The sequence below is a fragment of the Herpailurus yagouaroundi genome, unplaced genomic scaffold (assembly GCF_014898765.1).
Source record: "Herpailurus yagouaroundi ecotype Mexico unplaced genomic scaffold, PumYag 159, whole genome shotgun sequence".
NCBI lineage: Eukaryota > Metazoa > Chordata > Mammalia > Carnivora > Felidae > Herpailurus > Herpailurus yagouaroundi.
The window spans coordinates 27932785-27951071 of NW_024412400.1; the positions used below are offsets into that span (position 1 = coordinate 27932785).

General features: G+C 38.2%; 1 protein-coding gene across 1 annotated transcript in view; it reads right to left on the minus strand.

Annotated features, from left to right (window-relative positions):
* Positions 1-18287, minus strand: part of CPNE4 (copine 4) — a 498537-nt gene that overhangs the window by 107838 nt on the left and 372412 nt on the right. Inside the window, exons 6-7 of the mRNA XM_040480191.1 lie at positions 11298-11381; positions 8069-8158 (exon numbers count right to left, since the gene is read on the minus strand). Coding sequence (XP_040336125.1) covers positions 8069-8158; positions 11298-11381 — 174 coding nt within the window. The remainder of the gene's footprint in view (positions 1-8068; positions 8159-11297; positions 11382-18287) is intronic.

An 18287-nucleotide genomic window follows, 5' to 3' on the forward strand; every position in this document is an offset into this window, starting at 1 on the left:
TGTGTGTGTGTGTGTGTGTGTGTGTGTGTGTGTGTGTGTGTGTGTGTGTTTCCTTTTCAAGCATTAAGAGTCAGAAGGGTTGTTACAGAAAAACAGGATGAAGCAGAAATAAAACAAGTTTGGCAACTAAGCTCAAAGGATCTGAGGCAAAATAAAAGGCACTCAGGAATCCAGGAGTTACGAGTCATGTAGCATTGGGAATAAAGGGGGAAGGCCCAAGGCAAACTCCAAGAACACTCTCCTGAGTGTTCTCTGAATCAATCTGGCTCAGAGAGTCCAAAGCAAAGACGATGAATTTGAATTGAAAATGCAATTTCAATTCGAGATGGCCTGGTCACACTTGAGAAAGGGAAGACACCAATAGCTAGATGTAACCAAAGGATAAGTGCTACAGATTTCATATAGAGGGAAGAGCAGAATGTATACATACATATATACTTAGCTCTTCAGTGAAAATACTGACCTCCCAAGAGAAGTTCCAGCAAGTCATCTAGGTTTGAAGATTCAGTAGGAAGACAGTATTTCTCAGTGTGTGCTTGGCAAATGGCTTGCACCAGCACTGTTTGGGAAAGTTGTTAAAATGAAGATTCCAGGACCAATGGGGTCTACAATGCTGATTCTGGAAAGCACTTTTCTGACTGGCCAGGAATCCAAATTTGGGGGTGTAAGAAGGGAGTTCATGAACATGGCTGTTCTAAATCAATCACACGTGGCTACAGAAGAAGTAGGGTGTGACAGGTGAGTGAGATCAATCGTGGGTGAAGATGTCATTTGTTGGTTGCTTTGGACTTTGGGCCTCCTCTCACGCTGTCATGGGCTCCTGAGTCCTATAACCTCTGCTTTGACTTTGGGGATCTGCTTCTCTTTTTCTTCTGCTACTTCCTTCTGCCTGGTTGTCTTGGGTGTGCTCACTGCACCATGACCTCAGCTAATAACCTGGGTCTCTCTGTTGCATAGGCATGGGGACAGGGTGAGACAAGGATCACCTCTTTGAGGCAACCATACTCAGAAAATGCCTGATGAACTCTTCATGGAGAGTGTCCAAGTTACCTGTATGGTTTGAGAATTAGAAAAGGAGACAGGAAATGGCCTTGAGGTTCTTATATGGTATTTTCCTAGACTTTTCTGTCATGGCATTTTCCTATAGTACTAGGCACATTTAGGGTGTTAACAATGTGTTAATAATGCCTGCTGATAGTGCCTTCTCACCCTCTTCTCTTAGACCCCCATCTGGTAGAATCTATTCTGAATACTAACAATGCCTTCTAAAGAATATGTACTGGATATTAATAATGTATTGATCAAATCAAAAGAAATGATTGACACCACATTTCATGGAGTTTAACAGCACAGATTTCCTCATAAACACATGTTGGTAAGAAAGCATGGCATTATGGATTCATTAAGAACGTTTTTTTCCCTTCGTGCTGCTTTACATAATTAATAGTGTCTCAGACTTCATGAAATATGTTACATATATACAAGACTTGTTTCTGTTAAATGTTAGAATAATGGCAAATAAAACATTCTGGCTGGTTCAGAGTTAAGCGATATGCTTTATCAAGATGATTTATTTTCTAAGAAATACAACAAAATAGAGACAGTACAATTCAATAAAAAAGAGCATTAAAGTTGGCATTTGAATGCATGGGGGTTTTTGAGCCTCTGTTTCTTCATCTGTAAAATGAAGACAATGGAAGCTACCTTACTGCATGGTTAGATGTAAATGAAACTAGGATTTTGATAAGGACTCTACCATGCCATAGAAATCATGGACAAATTCATTAAATAGTTCATATTAAGTGTTAAATATATATTTCATCAAATAGCTAATCTTAAACATAAACCTAAATCTATTCAGGAAGTAGAGCAACTTTTGTCTCTAGGGTTACCAAAACCAACAAGAATCCTCCCTGAATGCTAGTGCAGGTCTTTAAGGCTCGGTAGACATGGCTAAGAAAAGCGCTAAGCCTCTGACACCTTCATAATCAGTTTAAAAAATTAATCTCAGTCAGAATGAATGGAAAAACACTACAGAATTTTCCACTGTGGTGATGGATAAGACAAAGATGCTCTATTTCTCCTCTACTATTTAACACTATATTGGGAGTATTGGTCCATGTAAATAAAGAAGAGCAATAACTAGAGCCATCAGGATAGTAAGAATGGGTAAAACAATCTCTATTTTCAGATGATAGAATTATATATTTGGAAAATGCTTAAAAAATGAACAGAAAATTACTATAAAAAAGAATATAACAATAAAATAGCAGTTTTAGAAAACAAACAAAATTCAATAACTTTACATTGACAAATGATAGTTAGAATGCATAATGGAAGATTCCATTTAGAAGAGGTAAAGAAACAAACAAACACACAAAAACTAGGCATAAATTTAAATATAAATGTTCTAGACCTCTAAGAGAAAAACATTAAGCACTCCTGTAAACATAAAAGGAGATTTGATCAAATGGGAAGACATACCATATTCTAGGACAGGAAGACTCAATAGTAAAGAGATTTCCTTTGCAATACCAATAAAAATACCATCAAGTTGTTCCCCGCCCCACCCCAGTACTAGTTGTTTCTAAAGCTAAAGGGACAGAAAAAAACAAGCAAAATATCCAGGAAAACCCTTAAAAAGGAAAGGAATAGAGAAGTGGAAGGAGTTAGCACTGCCAAGTATTAAAGTATACTACAAAATGATTACCTGTAAGGGAAGAGGGTACAAAGTGGAAGAGACAGGAATGGAAGGTAAATTTTTCTGAATATACTTGTTTTGTAGTTTTGACTTTAGAATCATGTAAACATTTCATACAAAGGAAAATTAAATTTGTAAAAGTATCCTAGCAATGGAAAGCAAAATGAAACAAAATGAGAATTCTATGGGGTAGATGTTTAGCTATGGAGAGAAATTGTTTCAAGAGACTTTAATATATGACTCAGCATCCACAGAGAGATAGATCTGATGGAGAAAGGGAATTACACAATTTCAAAATTTATGAATTTTAAAGTTTATACAAGAAAGCTAGGAAATGACTACATAGTATTAAGTTTATGTCAAAAGAACTCAAGAGCTAACTTAAAGCAGTTTTCATTGGTTAAACATGCAGCAATTCAAGATTTCAAAGGAATAGTAATAACTGAAATGAATTGAAAGACTCAGATATATTAAAAAATCTATAAATTCTTAATAATATTGGGGGACTTCACTAGTTACCTATGGAGGATGCCAGAGAACTAATTTGTTATTCTGAAAATTGGTTAAAAAAGAAAGGAAAAATAAACCATTTTTCCTGTCTTTCCTGTATGAATCACACCTCAGGGAGCCAAATAGTTATTGAAGGAAAAGCTTTTCCTTATAGAAGACACAAAACAACAGATAAAGAAGTAATGACAGAAGTGGAAAATTACCATTTTGGAAGCCCTAACTAAATGGATGTAGGCAAAGTTCCTCAATGACTATTCACACCCTAAGAAAGCCGCATCACTTATAAAGCATTCTTGCTAGAAAACAGACCCCAAATCTGATCAAGTCCTAACTCCTCATTTATAGGGAGCACAGAACATGAGAAATGCTACAGGGTAAACCAACCTGATTTCTTCAATAAGTAAACTGCAAGGGAAAAAAAAGGAGAAGGAACTAACAGATTAAAAGAGAACTTTGGAGGTATTTTTGTCTAATTCAATGCTTGGACCTTATTTAGATCCCCCTTTTTAAAAAAAAAAGTGCAAAAACATTTTTTTAAATAAATTAGACCATCAGTCATATATGAATAGTGGCAAAATATTTGATGGTATTAAGGAGGCTTAGTTAATATTCTTAGATATATAATATAATTAGATTATATAATGGCTTTGTAGTTATGTTTATAGAATGATTCCTTATTCTTATTCTTATACTGAAGCATTTTGGGATGATGTGATAAGGTATTTGGGACATGGCCATACCTTGACCTTCATTGGCCCTAGGCATTTTTGCCTTCATGGGTCCCCTTCCACCATAGTAGATTTTTAGGATTCTAAAAATGTCATTGCTTTCTGAGGTGAGAAAAAAAAATAAAACATTTTATTCAATCTTATTTATAAGTTCATTTTTTTCCTTTCTAATTTTAAAAGAATGAAAACATTTTCATGGACTCCTGAAAGTCTGGTGGGTCCTGGCACTGTGCTTGCTGGGCTTAATGGATGAGCTGGCCCTGGTCTAGGATTTGCTTCAAAATGATCCAGTGGGGAGAGGAAGAGGGAAATGGGTTTTAGGGGTGTGTGTGAAGTAAAATTGGCCATGAGATAATAATTGTTGAAGCTGTGTACTGGGCATGGGGAGTTATCACATCATTTCTCTACTTTTATGTATGTTTGAATATTTCCATAGTAAGTTAAAACACCAGTTTCTGAAAAAGGCTTCTTTGAATGCTTTTATTTTTTACATAAAGGAAGAGTACAGAATAAATAAATAAAAGTAAAGCAGAAAAAGCTGGTTATTTGAACTTGGGTGTTCATGTGGGTCCTGAATAAATGAGAATTAAAGATACCAAGCCTCATTTGGGACAAAGACCTAAGTGTAAAAATTTTGCTAAGATTGCTAAAATCTAACCTGACAGAGTGTTTTTAAAATTAAAAAAATTTTAAATCACTTTCTAATGTTCTTTGGTGGTAGGAAGAATGACACCCATATGGACAGAGATGCTGCCTGCCAATATGTTGCCATTTTATTTTGGAGAAAGCTAGCTAGGGACAGCATTATGAAAATTTCACAGTGGCCTTTGTGACAAAATAATGAATACAAGTAAAGGGCAATACAGGAAGTCTATCCTGCCTTTCAGGAAACTGCATTTGGATATTGTGAGCAGGTGAGTGCAACATTGGCTTTGTGGCCTAGGAAACTCCAGCATACCAAATACTGCTGTGGGCAATTCTCCGCTCCAGTCCCTGCCCCAGGATACCCCCTGGTAACCTCTCAGTACTTCCCTCACACCTCTATTCATTCACTCTCCAATAAGTTACTGGGTAGGCACGTCTTGGTGGCTCAATCAGTTAAGCATCCGACTATTGATTTAGGCTCAGGTTATGATCTCACAGTTCATGGGATCAAGCCCCATGTTGGGTGCTTGGGATTCTCTCCCTCTCTCCCCCCACCTCTCAAAATAAATAAATGAACATTTTTTAAAAAGTTACTGGGTATCTACTCTGTGCCAAGCACTATGCTAGACAGCTGTATACACAGTGAACAAAACATGGTTCTACCCCGAAGGAGCAAACTGAAAAGGACAAGTTGTCTACTGAGGAGACAGAGATGTACACAGAAATTTTCAAAACAAGTTGAGAAGTAGTTTAATGGGGTAGGTAGAAAGGGTTAGAAAGTATCCCACAGAAGCTAAAGAGGAAGGTTTTTTGAAAGTGGAGGGCGATTTAAGAGGCCTGAAGAAAAGTAGCCTGTTTAAAGAAAAGCAGACTGAGGAAGGCTTTTCAGGAAGAGAGAAAGGTGTGTGCAAAGCTGAGAAGGCTGGGACAGTGCAGAAAGGTACAAGTGCTGGACAGAACAAAGGTGGTAAAGGGGAGACTGGATGCTAGAAATTGCTGTGGAGACACTAGGCCATGGGAGAGTCATAATGAAGAAACAAATGTCTACCCCTGGATCCTTAAAGTGTGGGCTGAATCCAGCAGTGGCAGCATTACCCATGAGCTTGTTAGAATGCAAAATTCTCAGGCCCACCCTAGACCTCCTGAATCAGAAACTCTGAGTATATATATAAATATATACTTTGTAAATACTAAATACTCAGAGTTTCTGTATACACACACACACACACACACACACACACACACACACACACACACATTAGCAAGTTATCTAGGTGATTCTGATGCATGTTAAGTTTGAAACCATTGGTTCTCAATCAGGAGTAATTTTACTCTCCAGGAAACATTTAGCAATGTCTGAGTAGACTTCTGGCTGTAAGACTGATGTAAGACTGGCTGTAAGTGGAGTATTACTAACATCAAGTAGCCAGGGATGCTGTTTGTTAAACATCCTAGAATGCATAGGTCAGGCCCCTACAACAAAATCCAAATGTCAGATGTGCAGCTGTTGAGAAGCTCTGATCCTTTCCTTCTTCCCTTCCTACTGCTCCCTCTCCAATACCCTATTTCTTTCTTTCTCTTTCTTTCTCATCTGTCACTCATCATCTATCTCCTTTACTCCTACTTGTTCCTCTACAGATGGCAAAACATTCACAAGGCCATAATGTGCTGCTTTTCTGCATTTATTTATTCAATTACATACAACCCTCTCCTTTTATTCAATTAATAACTCCATATAACAAAGTTGATCTATTGCTAATGGACATATTATTTGATTTCTATCCTAAACAGGGTCAATTATCTTGCTAGGAATGGGATGGAGCTGCTCAGAATACAGACGTTAATCATCACCCTATGCCCGAAGCTAAAGCCCTTGGCATTCCACATATGAGCTGACACATGGAGTCTCAAACAGCCAGGAGTCCTGATTTTGACGTAAAAGGCAGTTCTGATGCCAATTGAAGCTTAAAGTATCTTAGCTCTTACAGGACACAAGATATTAGGGAAACTCTGACTTTCTCCTCAATAACGTGGAAGTAAGTGGTCTACTGAGAGTTCAAGCACCAAGTCCACACAGAATGGTCTTAAGCAAAGATATATAAGGTCACATTAGAGAAAACGGGTTCTAATCTGACAACGCTGACAAATCAAAATAATTCTATCACAAGAAGTTTTGTGAGGCAAAATGGATGAGGAAAATGTAAAGTTACAGAGACAAACATTGGCAATGCCCATCTAACAGTTTCCAGGAAATTAGGTGCCCTGAAAGATCAACGTGAACATTTAGTCTGCTGAATGAACCCATCTTCCCATAGTGGAGGCAGACGTCCCAGGCTTTCAGGCTAATATAGTAGTCGTCTAATAGTTGTCTTCCCTATGGCTGGCCCACATAGAGAAAATGCCCTGATTAAACTGAGGTGAATGCTGACTCTGCTTGAGGGACATGTTGCTCACACAATATGAATTGATTGGCCCTTAGGTTTATAGGCTCTGGTTTCTACTGATTTTACTTAGTTATCTTGGTAGAATCAACTTGGGGGCATTGATAACATGGAGCTTCTGGACTTCCAAGGTAGAAGGAGGGTCAGTTTTTGGACCATAAAAAATGCCTCCTGGAATCTGCTTCTGGCATTCAGCCTCTTGTCTTCCTTTGGTCACCCTCACAATGTGTCTTTTCTTCCAACTTGTATATTCCCACAATACCCAAAAAACATTTGTGGTAGACTGAAAAAAATGGCCACCATACTTTGCAGTTCCTCTCACCAAGCAGCAGAGTCAATTTCCTCACCCTCATCCCTGAATCTGGGATGGCCATGTGACTTGCTTGGACCAACAGAATGTGGAGGAAGTGACCTCCTATGCATTCTGTGACTAGACCTTAAGAGACTTTGCAGCTTCTGTTCTTGCTCTTTTGGAACTCTAAGGTTGCTGTGTGTACTAGGCCAAACTAGCCTTCTGAATGTTGAGAGATAAATGGCTCAAACACCCAGTCATTCCAGATGATAGCCAGTCAAGGCCCAGAAGCAGAGCCACCCTGCAAATACATGAGGGCATCCAAGCAAGATCAAGAGAAGAACCTCCTACAGGAACTCAACTTGCCAGTGCATGGAATCATAAGCTAAATAAATGGTTATTGTTTTCAGTTACTACATTTTGGATTAATCTGTTATACAACAATAGATAATTGATACAGTAATTTTTGTGTTCTTAATAACTCCCAATCACGCCATGAACTTATTGCCACAGTTTATCTCTGAGAAGCCATGGACTTTCCCTCTTGGCGTAACACAATTGGGATTTATCTTTGACTATCTCATGAGCTTCAGTGGCTCCTGCAGAAGAAACATCCCCTTCATCTTCCTTCAAGATGCTAAGAGATTTGGTAAGCAGTACAGAAAATTTTGGGTTTTCCAACATTCACATGAGGAGAAAGAGGAGAGTTAAATACATAAACAATTGCATTTCTCAGACATATATATCTGACCTTCAGCCGGCGGTCTGGATCTCCACTGCATAGAGAATTGACTGATACTTTGAATGATTTCCAGGCTGGGCTTAAGTTATTCATCACAACCTGAGAAAACAAAGAGACGAATGGTGGGTTGGGGAGGGAATGCTTGACATTTTCACATTTCAATACAAAAACCATCTGAGAAGTATTGTGGTGCTTATGAAAAGGACAACTATCTAGAATAAGTGTCTTAATGAAAACTTGGAGTAAGGGTGCCCACTAAGTGGCTTGTTATGAGCAGAACTCCTGTGATCACTGGCCTGGCCATTGTATCATGAATAATGATCATCATATGGATGCTGGAGATGAACCCTTCTACACTGAAAGGAGCTAGGATTTAGGAGGCAGGTCTGCTTTTGACCTCTGATAAAGGATCTACAGGCATAGATAAAGTTCTACAGGAGTGTCATTCCTATGGCATAAATTCTCTTCTATTGAGTATAGGTAAAGACTATTGGTTAGTGTAGGGAGTATAGCAGGACATTTCTACTGCTAAAGAATTGAATAGTCTTTGGTCTATGACCTCAGGTTAGAGCAGATTAAAGTCAGAGGAGAAGTTTCTAAAAGAAAAATCCCAAGAGCATACTTATACCAGCTTTCATATTAAGGTATAATATGGAAGATCTTCAGATCTTTAGTGTCACAAAGTCTATAATACAGTGAAATCCTTCTGAAAGCAGCTTACTAATCCTGCCCCATAGTCCATACAAGTCAAGTCAGCCTGCCATCACTATGGTTCAAATAATTTGCATGGACATAGAATGCATGAGAATCTGCTCTGTACCTAGGGCTATATTGTGTACTTTAGGATAGAGGTTCCCAAAGTGTGGTCCTTGGAACAGCAGGAGAACCAGCATCACCTGGGAACTTGTTAAAGGTTCAGATTTCTAGGTTGTGCCCACACCTACTGACAGAAACTCTGGAGGTGAGCCCCCTAGATGATTCTGATGCATGAAATTTGAGAACCACTGCTCTAGGGTATATACAAATGAAGTCAAATGGAATTTTGTCATATCGATTTGTCTTCCTGTGAAAGTTTTAGTTAGCAGAAGTCTTAGCATTATAAAAAAAATGAATTCTCTATCCAAATAACATAATTATTTTATAAGTAATTCCCTCTTCTACTGGGTTCCTTAATATAACCATGAATTATTGATTGTATCATGGACTCATTATTAAATTTCTTTTAATGCGTTAAAGTACAAAAATTATGTTCCTGTGGGGCTTTGTCTTGTGCCCTGATACCCTGGGGATGATCAAAGTTGTCATGAGAAGAAAAGTTAGATAAAAGCATCTGGGTTAATTTAAAGTTCTCACCTTTATATAAAAACACTAAGAAGTGATATTTTATTGCAAGAGTTTTTAAACATAGCAGATCAAAGTTTCAACTAGAAATTTCCTATGAAATTAGAATCTGTGTGTACATGTGTGTGCTTCCTCCAAGAGAAAGTATTGCCTAATATTTATTTCATATCTCTTGAATAAGAAAGAGGAAAAAATCAATGTTGTGTTGCTTGACTCACTGGAAAACGTAACAGTTGCATTGCTTGTGAGACTCCACAAGCTCCTCAGCAATCAGGTATGGGAGGAGTTCTAGAGATTCTTGGGAGTAGGAGAATTTACTAATACTAATAATGAGAAAAGGACTGGTATCAGGAGCAAAGGAAAGGGAGATCTTGTGAGAGAAGTCTAATGATACACCCCCATCTCCTTTCTGTCTGCACATTTAAGCCCCCATTCAATGACAGGAACAAAAGGGCAAATGGACACCACTTCTAATTCTCCCCAAAGTTTATTTACTTCTCCCGAAAGAAGTTTGTCCTACCAAGGGAATCTGTGTTTGTGAAAAGGACTCTATTTGGTGGTGGCAATCAGGTGCCATTCAGGGAGACTACTGTACCCCAAACTGTTCCCCAGGGGTTAAATTCCAGAGAACTACATTGTACTATTATAACATGTAGCAGACATACTATCTATACTCAGCTTCATTCATTTATTCATTTTTTTATTAAGCACAAGTTATTAAATGCCAACTATGAACTAGATGGTATCCATAGACTTTGCCCATGCAAACTATTTCATTCTTGTATACTTTTAATATGACACAAAAAGTTCCCCAAACACTACTTGAGACTCTATTACTTCAGGAAAATGGAAATGGACTTCCAATATGGGGTGGTGGGAACATGGAACCCTACTATCATCCTATGAAAGTCATGAGGGCTCCTTCTTCTTTTATCCCACCACACACATATATATGCATGAACAATAGTCCTATATATATATATATATATATATATATATATATATATGAATATATATGAATGTATATGAATATATATATTCATATATTCATGAATATATATATATGAATATATATACACAATAGTCTTCTCTCAGCTCTTTCATTTATCACAATCATCCCACTTCCTCCTTATCAATGTACTTCTCATCCCCACAGACTCTCTCTTGACCAGCTTGTAAACAAAATGAAAAGTGGAGACTGGGGTTGGTTGTTGAGTGGGTGTGTCGCACTGGGTGGTGGGTTAATAAGAGATAAGGTTTGGAGCCCCGGAGAGAAAGACAAGGGAGCTTGAGAAGGAGCTGTGGCTAGACCAAGCGGCAGCTGGGACAGAACAGCCGTTCACATAATAGGCCTGACATCAGCCCAGTGGATGAACTTTTGCTGGGGAAGCAGATGCGCTTCTCAAATTATCATGAAGCTCAGGCCAAACAAACTCAATTCAAACCTCTGCTCTACCCCTCACTAACTATGAGAATTTGGAAAGTCACTGGCCTTCCCAAAGGTTCAGTTAATGAACTATAAAATGGGGGTAATAATAATCATGTCAAGGGATTGTTATGAGAAGTAAATAAAGTAATGCATACAAATCACTTAGTACAATGCTTGGCACCTAATCATACACATTAAATGTTACCTAATATTCATATTCTTATTAATATGTTGCTGACAGTCTGTATTGAAGATAAACAGTGGAAAATTTGGGTGAGAGAGGGTCTTCTAACATCTAAATTGAGAATTTAAAAAGCTACAAAAGACAGAGAGTCCTCTTAAGGACAGTGAAGGCTCCAGGTCTGAGTGCACAACTATAGACATTAAGAAACATAAGGGGTTTCTCAAAACAGGTCAATATATTATCTTAGGAGCTGAGATGGCACAGCTGAAGATAACTCTTCTCACCTCAGTTCGGTGTACAAGCTGCTGGGTTGCATCATCATTCATACGAAAAATTTCCAGAAATGGGTCAGATTTACTGAAGAAATCCTGAAATAGACAAAAATTAGTTATTCCCCACCTACACACATTTGGTCCTTCCCTGGATCAAATACTGCTGGATTTGACCCTTCCCTGCTTTGTTCTTCATCTCTGTGATCCACCCTTGGCTAGAATGACTTGCATCTGACTCCAAGTCCTTGGAGAAGTACAATCTTGGTTAATTGAAATCCTAAGTATTCTTCAAAGATCAATTCAAATGCCAGTTTTTTGAAAAGCAACGTTCTGTTTCCTTAAACATATTAATTAGAGTCATTGTTAAAGCCTATGTCTGATGATTATGATATTTAGATCAACTTTGGATCTATTTTTATTATCTGTTTCTTGGTTCTGCCTCTTGTGTAGCAGATACTGTGTAAATAAAGATTATAAAGACTCAGATGAGTCTTTTTTTTAATGTTTTATTTATTTTTGAGCCAGAGAGAGAGAGAGACAGAGCGGGAGAAGGACAGAGAGAGAGAGAAACACAGAATCTGAAGCAGGCTCCAGGTTCTGAGCTGTCAGCACAGAGGCCGACATGGGGCACGAACTCATGAACGGCAAGATGGTGACTTGAGCTGAGGTCGGAAGCTTAACCGACTGAGCCACCCAGCTGCCTGTAGATGAGTCTTTAGCAAGAGTCTGGCAAGCAGTTAGAATGGGAGCAGTCACCTGACTCCAATTAAGGTTGAGCTATTTAGAGGTAAGTTTCTTCAAAAATCTTTATAGGTGCAATATATTTTTGATTCACTTATTCTTTGAAAATAGTCCTTAAAGGGCTCCAACTGAAAGGTTTTGTGTTTATAAGGGCTGATGTTCCTTGACAAGCTCTCAGTGTTAATTTTTGTGAGACTCTCCAAGGCTCTGTTTATCTCCATAGTCTCTTGGCTCTAGCTTTTTGTTCAGTTTCTCTTTATGCTGCTTTGCTAATTAGTGGTTGTCTTGGGAGAATAAGACATTCAGACTGTTTCTCTGAAGCATCTCTGAATCTTGGGCCCTCTCTTAGTATCCCTGAACTTCAGTTTTGCTTCTCCAGGCCCACGAGATTACAAAGACCTCTGCTTACTTTCTTATTTCTCACTATCTATTTTCTGCTAGGCTTCTTAGCATCTCTACCCATGGTGTTTTATTAATCAGGCTTGAGGAACTGCCTTGAGTGGAAAACCTGGATAGAATGTGTGAATCACCTCAGCGGATTTCTCTTCTTTCCATTTTTGGCTCCTCAAAACCTGACAGCCTTAGGACCTTCAAACAGATGTCTCTTGGTTCTTATCCAGTGTTTCTAGCCATTTTCATTGGGAGAATAATGTAAAACAAGCAGGTACTTCATTACTAGAAGCAGACACAGCCATATCCTTCCTGTACACTTAGTTTCTACCCCAATAGATCATGAATGTTCAGAAAGGAGGAATTATATCTGATTTTCTTTTATATCTCTACAATTTCCTCATATTTTACAATGTCTAGACTTTAGTGGTACACAGTGTTTATGGAATGTATGAATGAATACACAAATAAATGAATGAATGATATGAACAACTGGTATAGAATAGGAGGCTATCTGAGCAACAGCCTTAGTCACTACACTCTTATTATGTATTTCCTCAAGTGATCCCCCCACCCCCCAACCCCCACCGAATTCTAGACTGCAGCAAAACAGAATGAAGCCTAAAGCTATCCTAGTCTTCAGCTCAACAAAATATTCTCAGGAAATATACTGATCATAGAGTCTTTGTGCTTGATGTTAATATACAAGGAAGGATAAAACTTGGGTTCAACCCTTAAAAGTACCATCTGGTTTGGCGGTAAGAGGGAGCTGATGGATTTTCACTGGGAAATGTGGTTGTGAGGAAGTTATTTCTAGGGATGGAACAGAATGATTGAAGGTATGAAAGAGTGAACAGAGAGGCACACTAAGCAGCTTAATTCCACTGCAGCCTAAGGATGTGGAGAGGAGTTCGAGACAATGCTGACAAAGTCAGCTCCACGAGGTAAAGGGTCTTAAATGCTCATCCAAAGACTCTGCATCTGCCTTGGGAAGCAGTTGGGAGCCAATGTCAGATCTTGAGCAGGAAAACAATATGACAGGCTCTATAATAAACAATATCAGCCTAAAAACTAGAAACCTTGTAGGACCTCTTAGAAAGAGAAAAGATGGGAGATAGGACTATTTATCTTCCCCCTGTGGTCTTCCTGCCCCAGCCTGAAACTAAACACCATGAGCCACAACAGTTGGAATCTGGTGTATACCTTCCTATTCTATTTTTGAAGGTACCAAATTACCACAACCTTCATTTGTTAAGAACCCACAATGGCTGTTTTTGCCAATAAATCTGTCCTGCAAACTGTGTCTATCCACCAAAATGGCCCCTTTCCCTCCCAAACTGGTAGTCAATTCCTATCTCTACCTCTTTTACTCAAGACATTCACATTTCTCCCCTCCCCACTTATTTTTAACACTCATCTTAAAAAATTGGAACCTTCCTTACCTCCCTTTCATAATGGATGTGAGCCACATTAGCTTGTTCCTAGATGCCCTTGGATTCCTCTCTTGGAGTTTCGGCTTTGTTTCCTTAAATAGATTGTTGCTCCCTCAGGGAACATGCCGGTGAATTGTACTTAAAAATTGCTGATCACACTGAAGGAATTTTATCAGTCATTTTTCTTTTTTCTTTCATTGATATTTTAAACTTTTGTTATTTTTATTTAAAAATAGAAAGTAAGAAAAAAAAGAAGGAAAAACGCAGCCAATACTCATATCCATAATTCCACAACTATCAACATTCTGGTAAATATTTTTCTAGAATCTAGACATAATTTTCTTTTCTTTCTTTTAAAAATATATTTGTAATCATACTTTCCATACACTTTAACATCTTTTTTTCTCTTGGTAGTATATCACAACAGTTTTTCTATTTTATTTTACATTCCTTTAAAACACTATTTAGGGTGGGGCACTTGGCCGGCTCAGTCAGTTGAGCTTTGGACTTCAGTGTGACTCAGGATCTCGAAACTCAGGAGTGCAGCCCCACATTGGGCTTATTGTTGTCGGCACGGAGTCCGTTTCAGATCCTCTGTCCCCCTCTCTCTGACTCTCCCCGGCTCATGCTCTCTCTCTCTCTCTCTCTCACAAAAATAAACATTTAAAAATAAAATAAAATACTATTTATAGGGTTAGCACAGAGATGTTGTCAGGACAAAGTATAAATCAAGGAAGGAAAGATCAGATGCCATCTATGCCTTCATGTAATTGAGAATCTACTATGGGCACACTATCTTGAGTACTGCTTTCAAATCCTGACTCCACTTTATACAATCTCCATGATCTGGGGCAAGATATTTAAGTTTCCTTAAGGCTCAGTTTTCTGGTTGGTAAATGGAAAGGATGTCACATTTTGCCTCCTACCACTGTGGGAATCACTGATCCAAGTGATATGTACCTGGCAATAAGTACTCAAAAAGTGTTGCTGCCACAATTATTATCAATAACAGACACAGTGTATGAGGACACTTTGTAAAGGACTACATGACTATCAGGGATGATTACCACTAAGGAGTCCTCTGATTCCTAGAAATAAAACAATTCATAAGCAGCTCAAAAATATCGTAAATGTACACTCAGAAATTTGTAACTTAAAAACAACAACTCTGGGATTAATTGTATGGTTACATGACACAATGTGGAATTTTTGGCTTTTTTTTTTTTTTTTTTTTGCTTGACCATCAGCATTAAGACGGCCCTTGGGACAGCTCAGTGCAAGCAAGGTTAATGATATAGGCATTTTACTGAGGTTTTGCTCTGGTAGAATTTTTAATAACTTGGAGGCTATATCGCCCAGCCCTTTTGGTCCAATATGAAAGACATTTTGTCAGGCAAGAAGGCAATAAGCAATCCACTGAGGTCTGGAATAGAAAAAGAAGCAGTGCATTTCTATGACAGCGATCTTGAAAATGGAATATTGGAATAAGAAAAGAGTATCTGAAAGATTTGGGGCCATACCCAAACTCTATAACTTTCTATCACTGTGACTTTGGACAAACTATTTAACCTTATTATGCTTCATCTGTAAAATGTAAATAATAACATCCATCTTTAGGAATATGTTTTTGAGTTTTGGAGATAATGTAGGTTAGATACCTGACACTTGGTATATAATAGATGCTCATTAATTATAACTTGCTGTCATCAACTCAGGCTAGGTTAGTTTTCAGGCAGCATACTTGAACATAGTAAAATCGCAGCCCAGGAGGTAGAGATTTAATGTTGCTTTAGAACAGGGGTTGGCAAACTATGGTGTGTGGCCTAAATCTGGCCCACAGCTTGTTTTTGTAAATAAAGTTTTACTGGAAGGCTGACATATTCATTTACGTATTGTCTATGGCTGTGTCCATGCTTCAGAAGCAGAGCTGAGTAGTTGGGACAGAGACTATGTGGCCTGCAAAGTCTAAAATATTTATCATCTGGTCCTTTATAGAAAAAGTTTGCCAACCTCTGCTTTAGAGACATATGTGTTTATTTATTCAGCAACCCATCAATCTAGCATCTCGGGAATGCTAAAAATGGAGTTTATAATGAGTACTGCTACAGATGTGGGGATCAGTAGTGAGAGAATTAGTTCCAGAATACCAACATGAATACTTTCTGAGGAAAAAGAGAAAGAATACTCTTTGTTGGCTTGAATTTTCTAAAGTGATTACATTCCTATCTCTACTTACTTATTAGATTAATTGCCAACTAGCTGCTAATGTACTAAATGTACTTTAGAAATTAGAACACCTACCTCTCCATTAAGTGGATTGCATTAATGTTAGATAAATAAGTTATTTCTTGCAAACCTAATCTATTTTATGTGTGGCTGTCATTGAAGACTACCTCTCAGATTTCAAGGACTCTGGATTTCGATCTTAGGTAGATGGCTGCTGATTCGCTGGAAATGCAAGTTAAGTGACTATTTCTATCAAAAGAAAAGGGGGAATTTCTCTGTCATTGTGATTTGCAAAGTACTTCGTGCTCACTGGTATACCTACAATAGCAGTTCTCACACTCTTTGGTCTTAAAACCCCTTTACATTCTTAAAAATTATTGAGGACCTCGAGGAGCTTTTGTTAATGTGGATTATATCTATTGGCATTTATCCTATTATAAACTAAAACTGAAATTTAAAAAATATTCATTTGTTGCATCATTTTAAAAATAATAAAAATAAACCCAGTACATCATAACAAAAATAGCATTTTAGTGGAAAACAACTGCATTTTCCAAATTTAAAAAATAGAAAAGTGGCATTATTTTACATTTTTGCAAATCAGTTTAATGACTTAATGGCTTAATAGAAGGCAACAGGATTCTCATATCTGTTTTTGCATTCAATCTGTTGTGATATTAGACATCATGCCAGTTCCAAAAAACCATTGTACACATGTGAATGAATGAGAGTGAAGAATGAAAATACTTTAGTATTATTATGAAAACAGTTTTGACCTCATGCATTCCCCTGAAACGGTCTTGGGACCTTGAACCACACTTTGAGGACAGCTGCCTACAGCATACCTTCACCTCCCTCCTCCCTATTTCCCTGAAATACCAAGTTCTCCACATCTAGAGACCAATTCAACTTATATTCATTTGCCCTAAGTCCTGAAGAAAAATTTGGATTTTAGATAGGCAACCTGATTGAATCCCTCTCTGTCAGTGACTCTGTGTGTGTGTGTGTGTGTGTGTGTGTGTGTGTGTGTGTGTGTATGTGTGTATAGCCTTGGGTAAGTCATTTCACATCTCCTCTTTTACAGATGAGAACAATGACATTAGATCAGAGGCTTTCTACCTGATGCATTTGGGTATCAGAAGGTTACCAGAGTATTACAGGGACCTGGGGATCCAGATGACCTATAAACATTGTCTGAGTTGGATACAGCATATTTTCCCCACATATTCATACTGAAAACTTTCAAGTATATGTAGAAATTAGTTGCTCTCATGATATTAACACAATTAAAAAATTAAGACCTTTATTTATCTTAGTGGCTTTTAGTCATGATACATTTTCTCAATTAATAGATAAATTTAACTGCTAACATGTAGGTTATGTAGGTAATGCTAAAAGCAAGAAGGAGGTTCTCCCTGATAAACTCTGGGAACTATTTTTCTTGCTGTGACATGAAATAATTGTATTATCTGATTCTATCACAAAAATATTGTGGCAAATTACATTTTCCAAACATGGCTACCACCATGTCCACTGTCCACATGCTTTTCTACAGTACAACTTTGCCACTCCCCCATCAGAGTGTGCAGTCTAACTCCCCTCTCTTTGATTCTGGGCAGGCCTTATGACCTACATAGAACTAACACAATGCAGCAGACATGATGCTGCATGACTTCCAAGGCTAAGTCATAAAAATGCCACTCAGCTTTTCTGTTCTCCTGGGATGCTTTCTCTGGGAAGAGCCAGCCACCATGTGGGAAATGTGCCTAAGCCAAGACTACTATGTAGGCATGCTGGCTGACCAACCCAGCTGAACCCAGCCTTTCAGCCATTCCATGTGCCAGGCATGTGAGTAAAGCTAGACTGAACTCTCCAGACAAGCTCCTCCCCTAGCTGAGTATCGCTGTATGGCATCATAAGAAGCAGAAGAATTGCCCTATTGAACCATGCCTGAATTTCTGACCCTCAAAATCATAACATGTAATAGAAGAGTTAAGTCACTAGGTGTTGAGGTGGTTTGCTTTGCAGCAATACATAACCAGCGGAGTAGTAGTATCTGGATAAGTCACCAGACCTTGCTGAGCCTTGGTTTCCTGAAGAGGTTGCATGAGGTGATCTTCATGGTATCATCTTAGAGCTCCTTAATTCTACATCTTTCCCCTTTTTCCACCTAAGACCATTCACCTTCCAGTCCAAAGAGGAGCAATGGCCT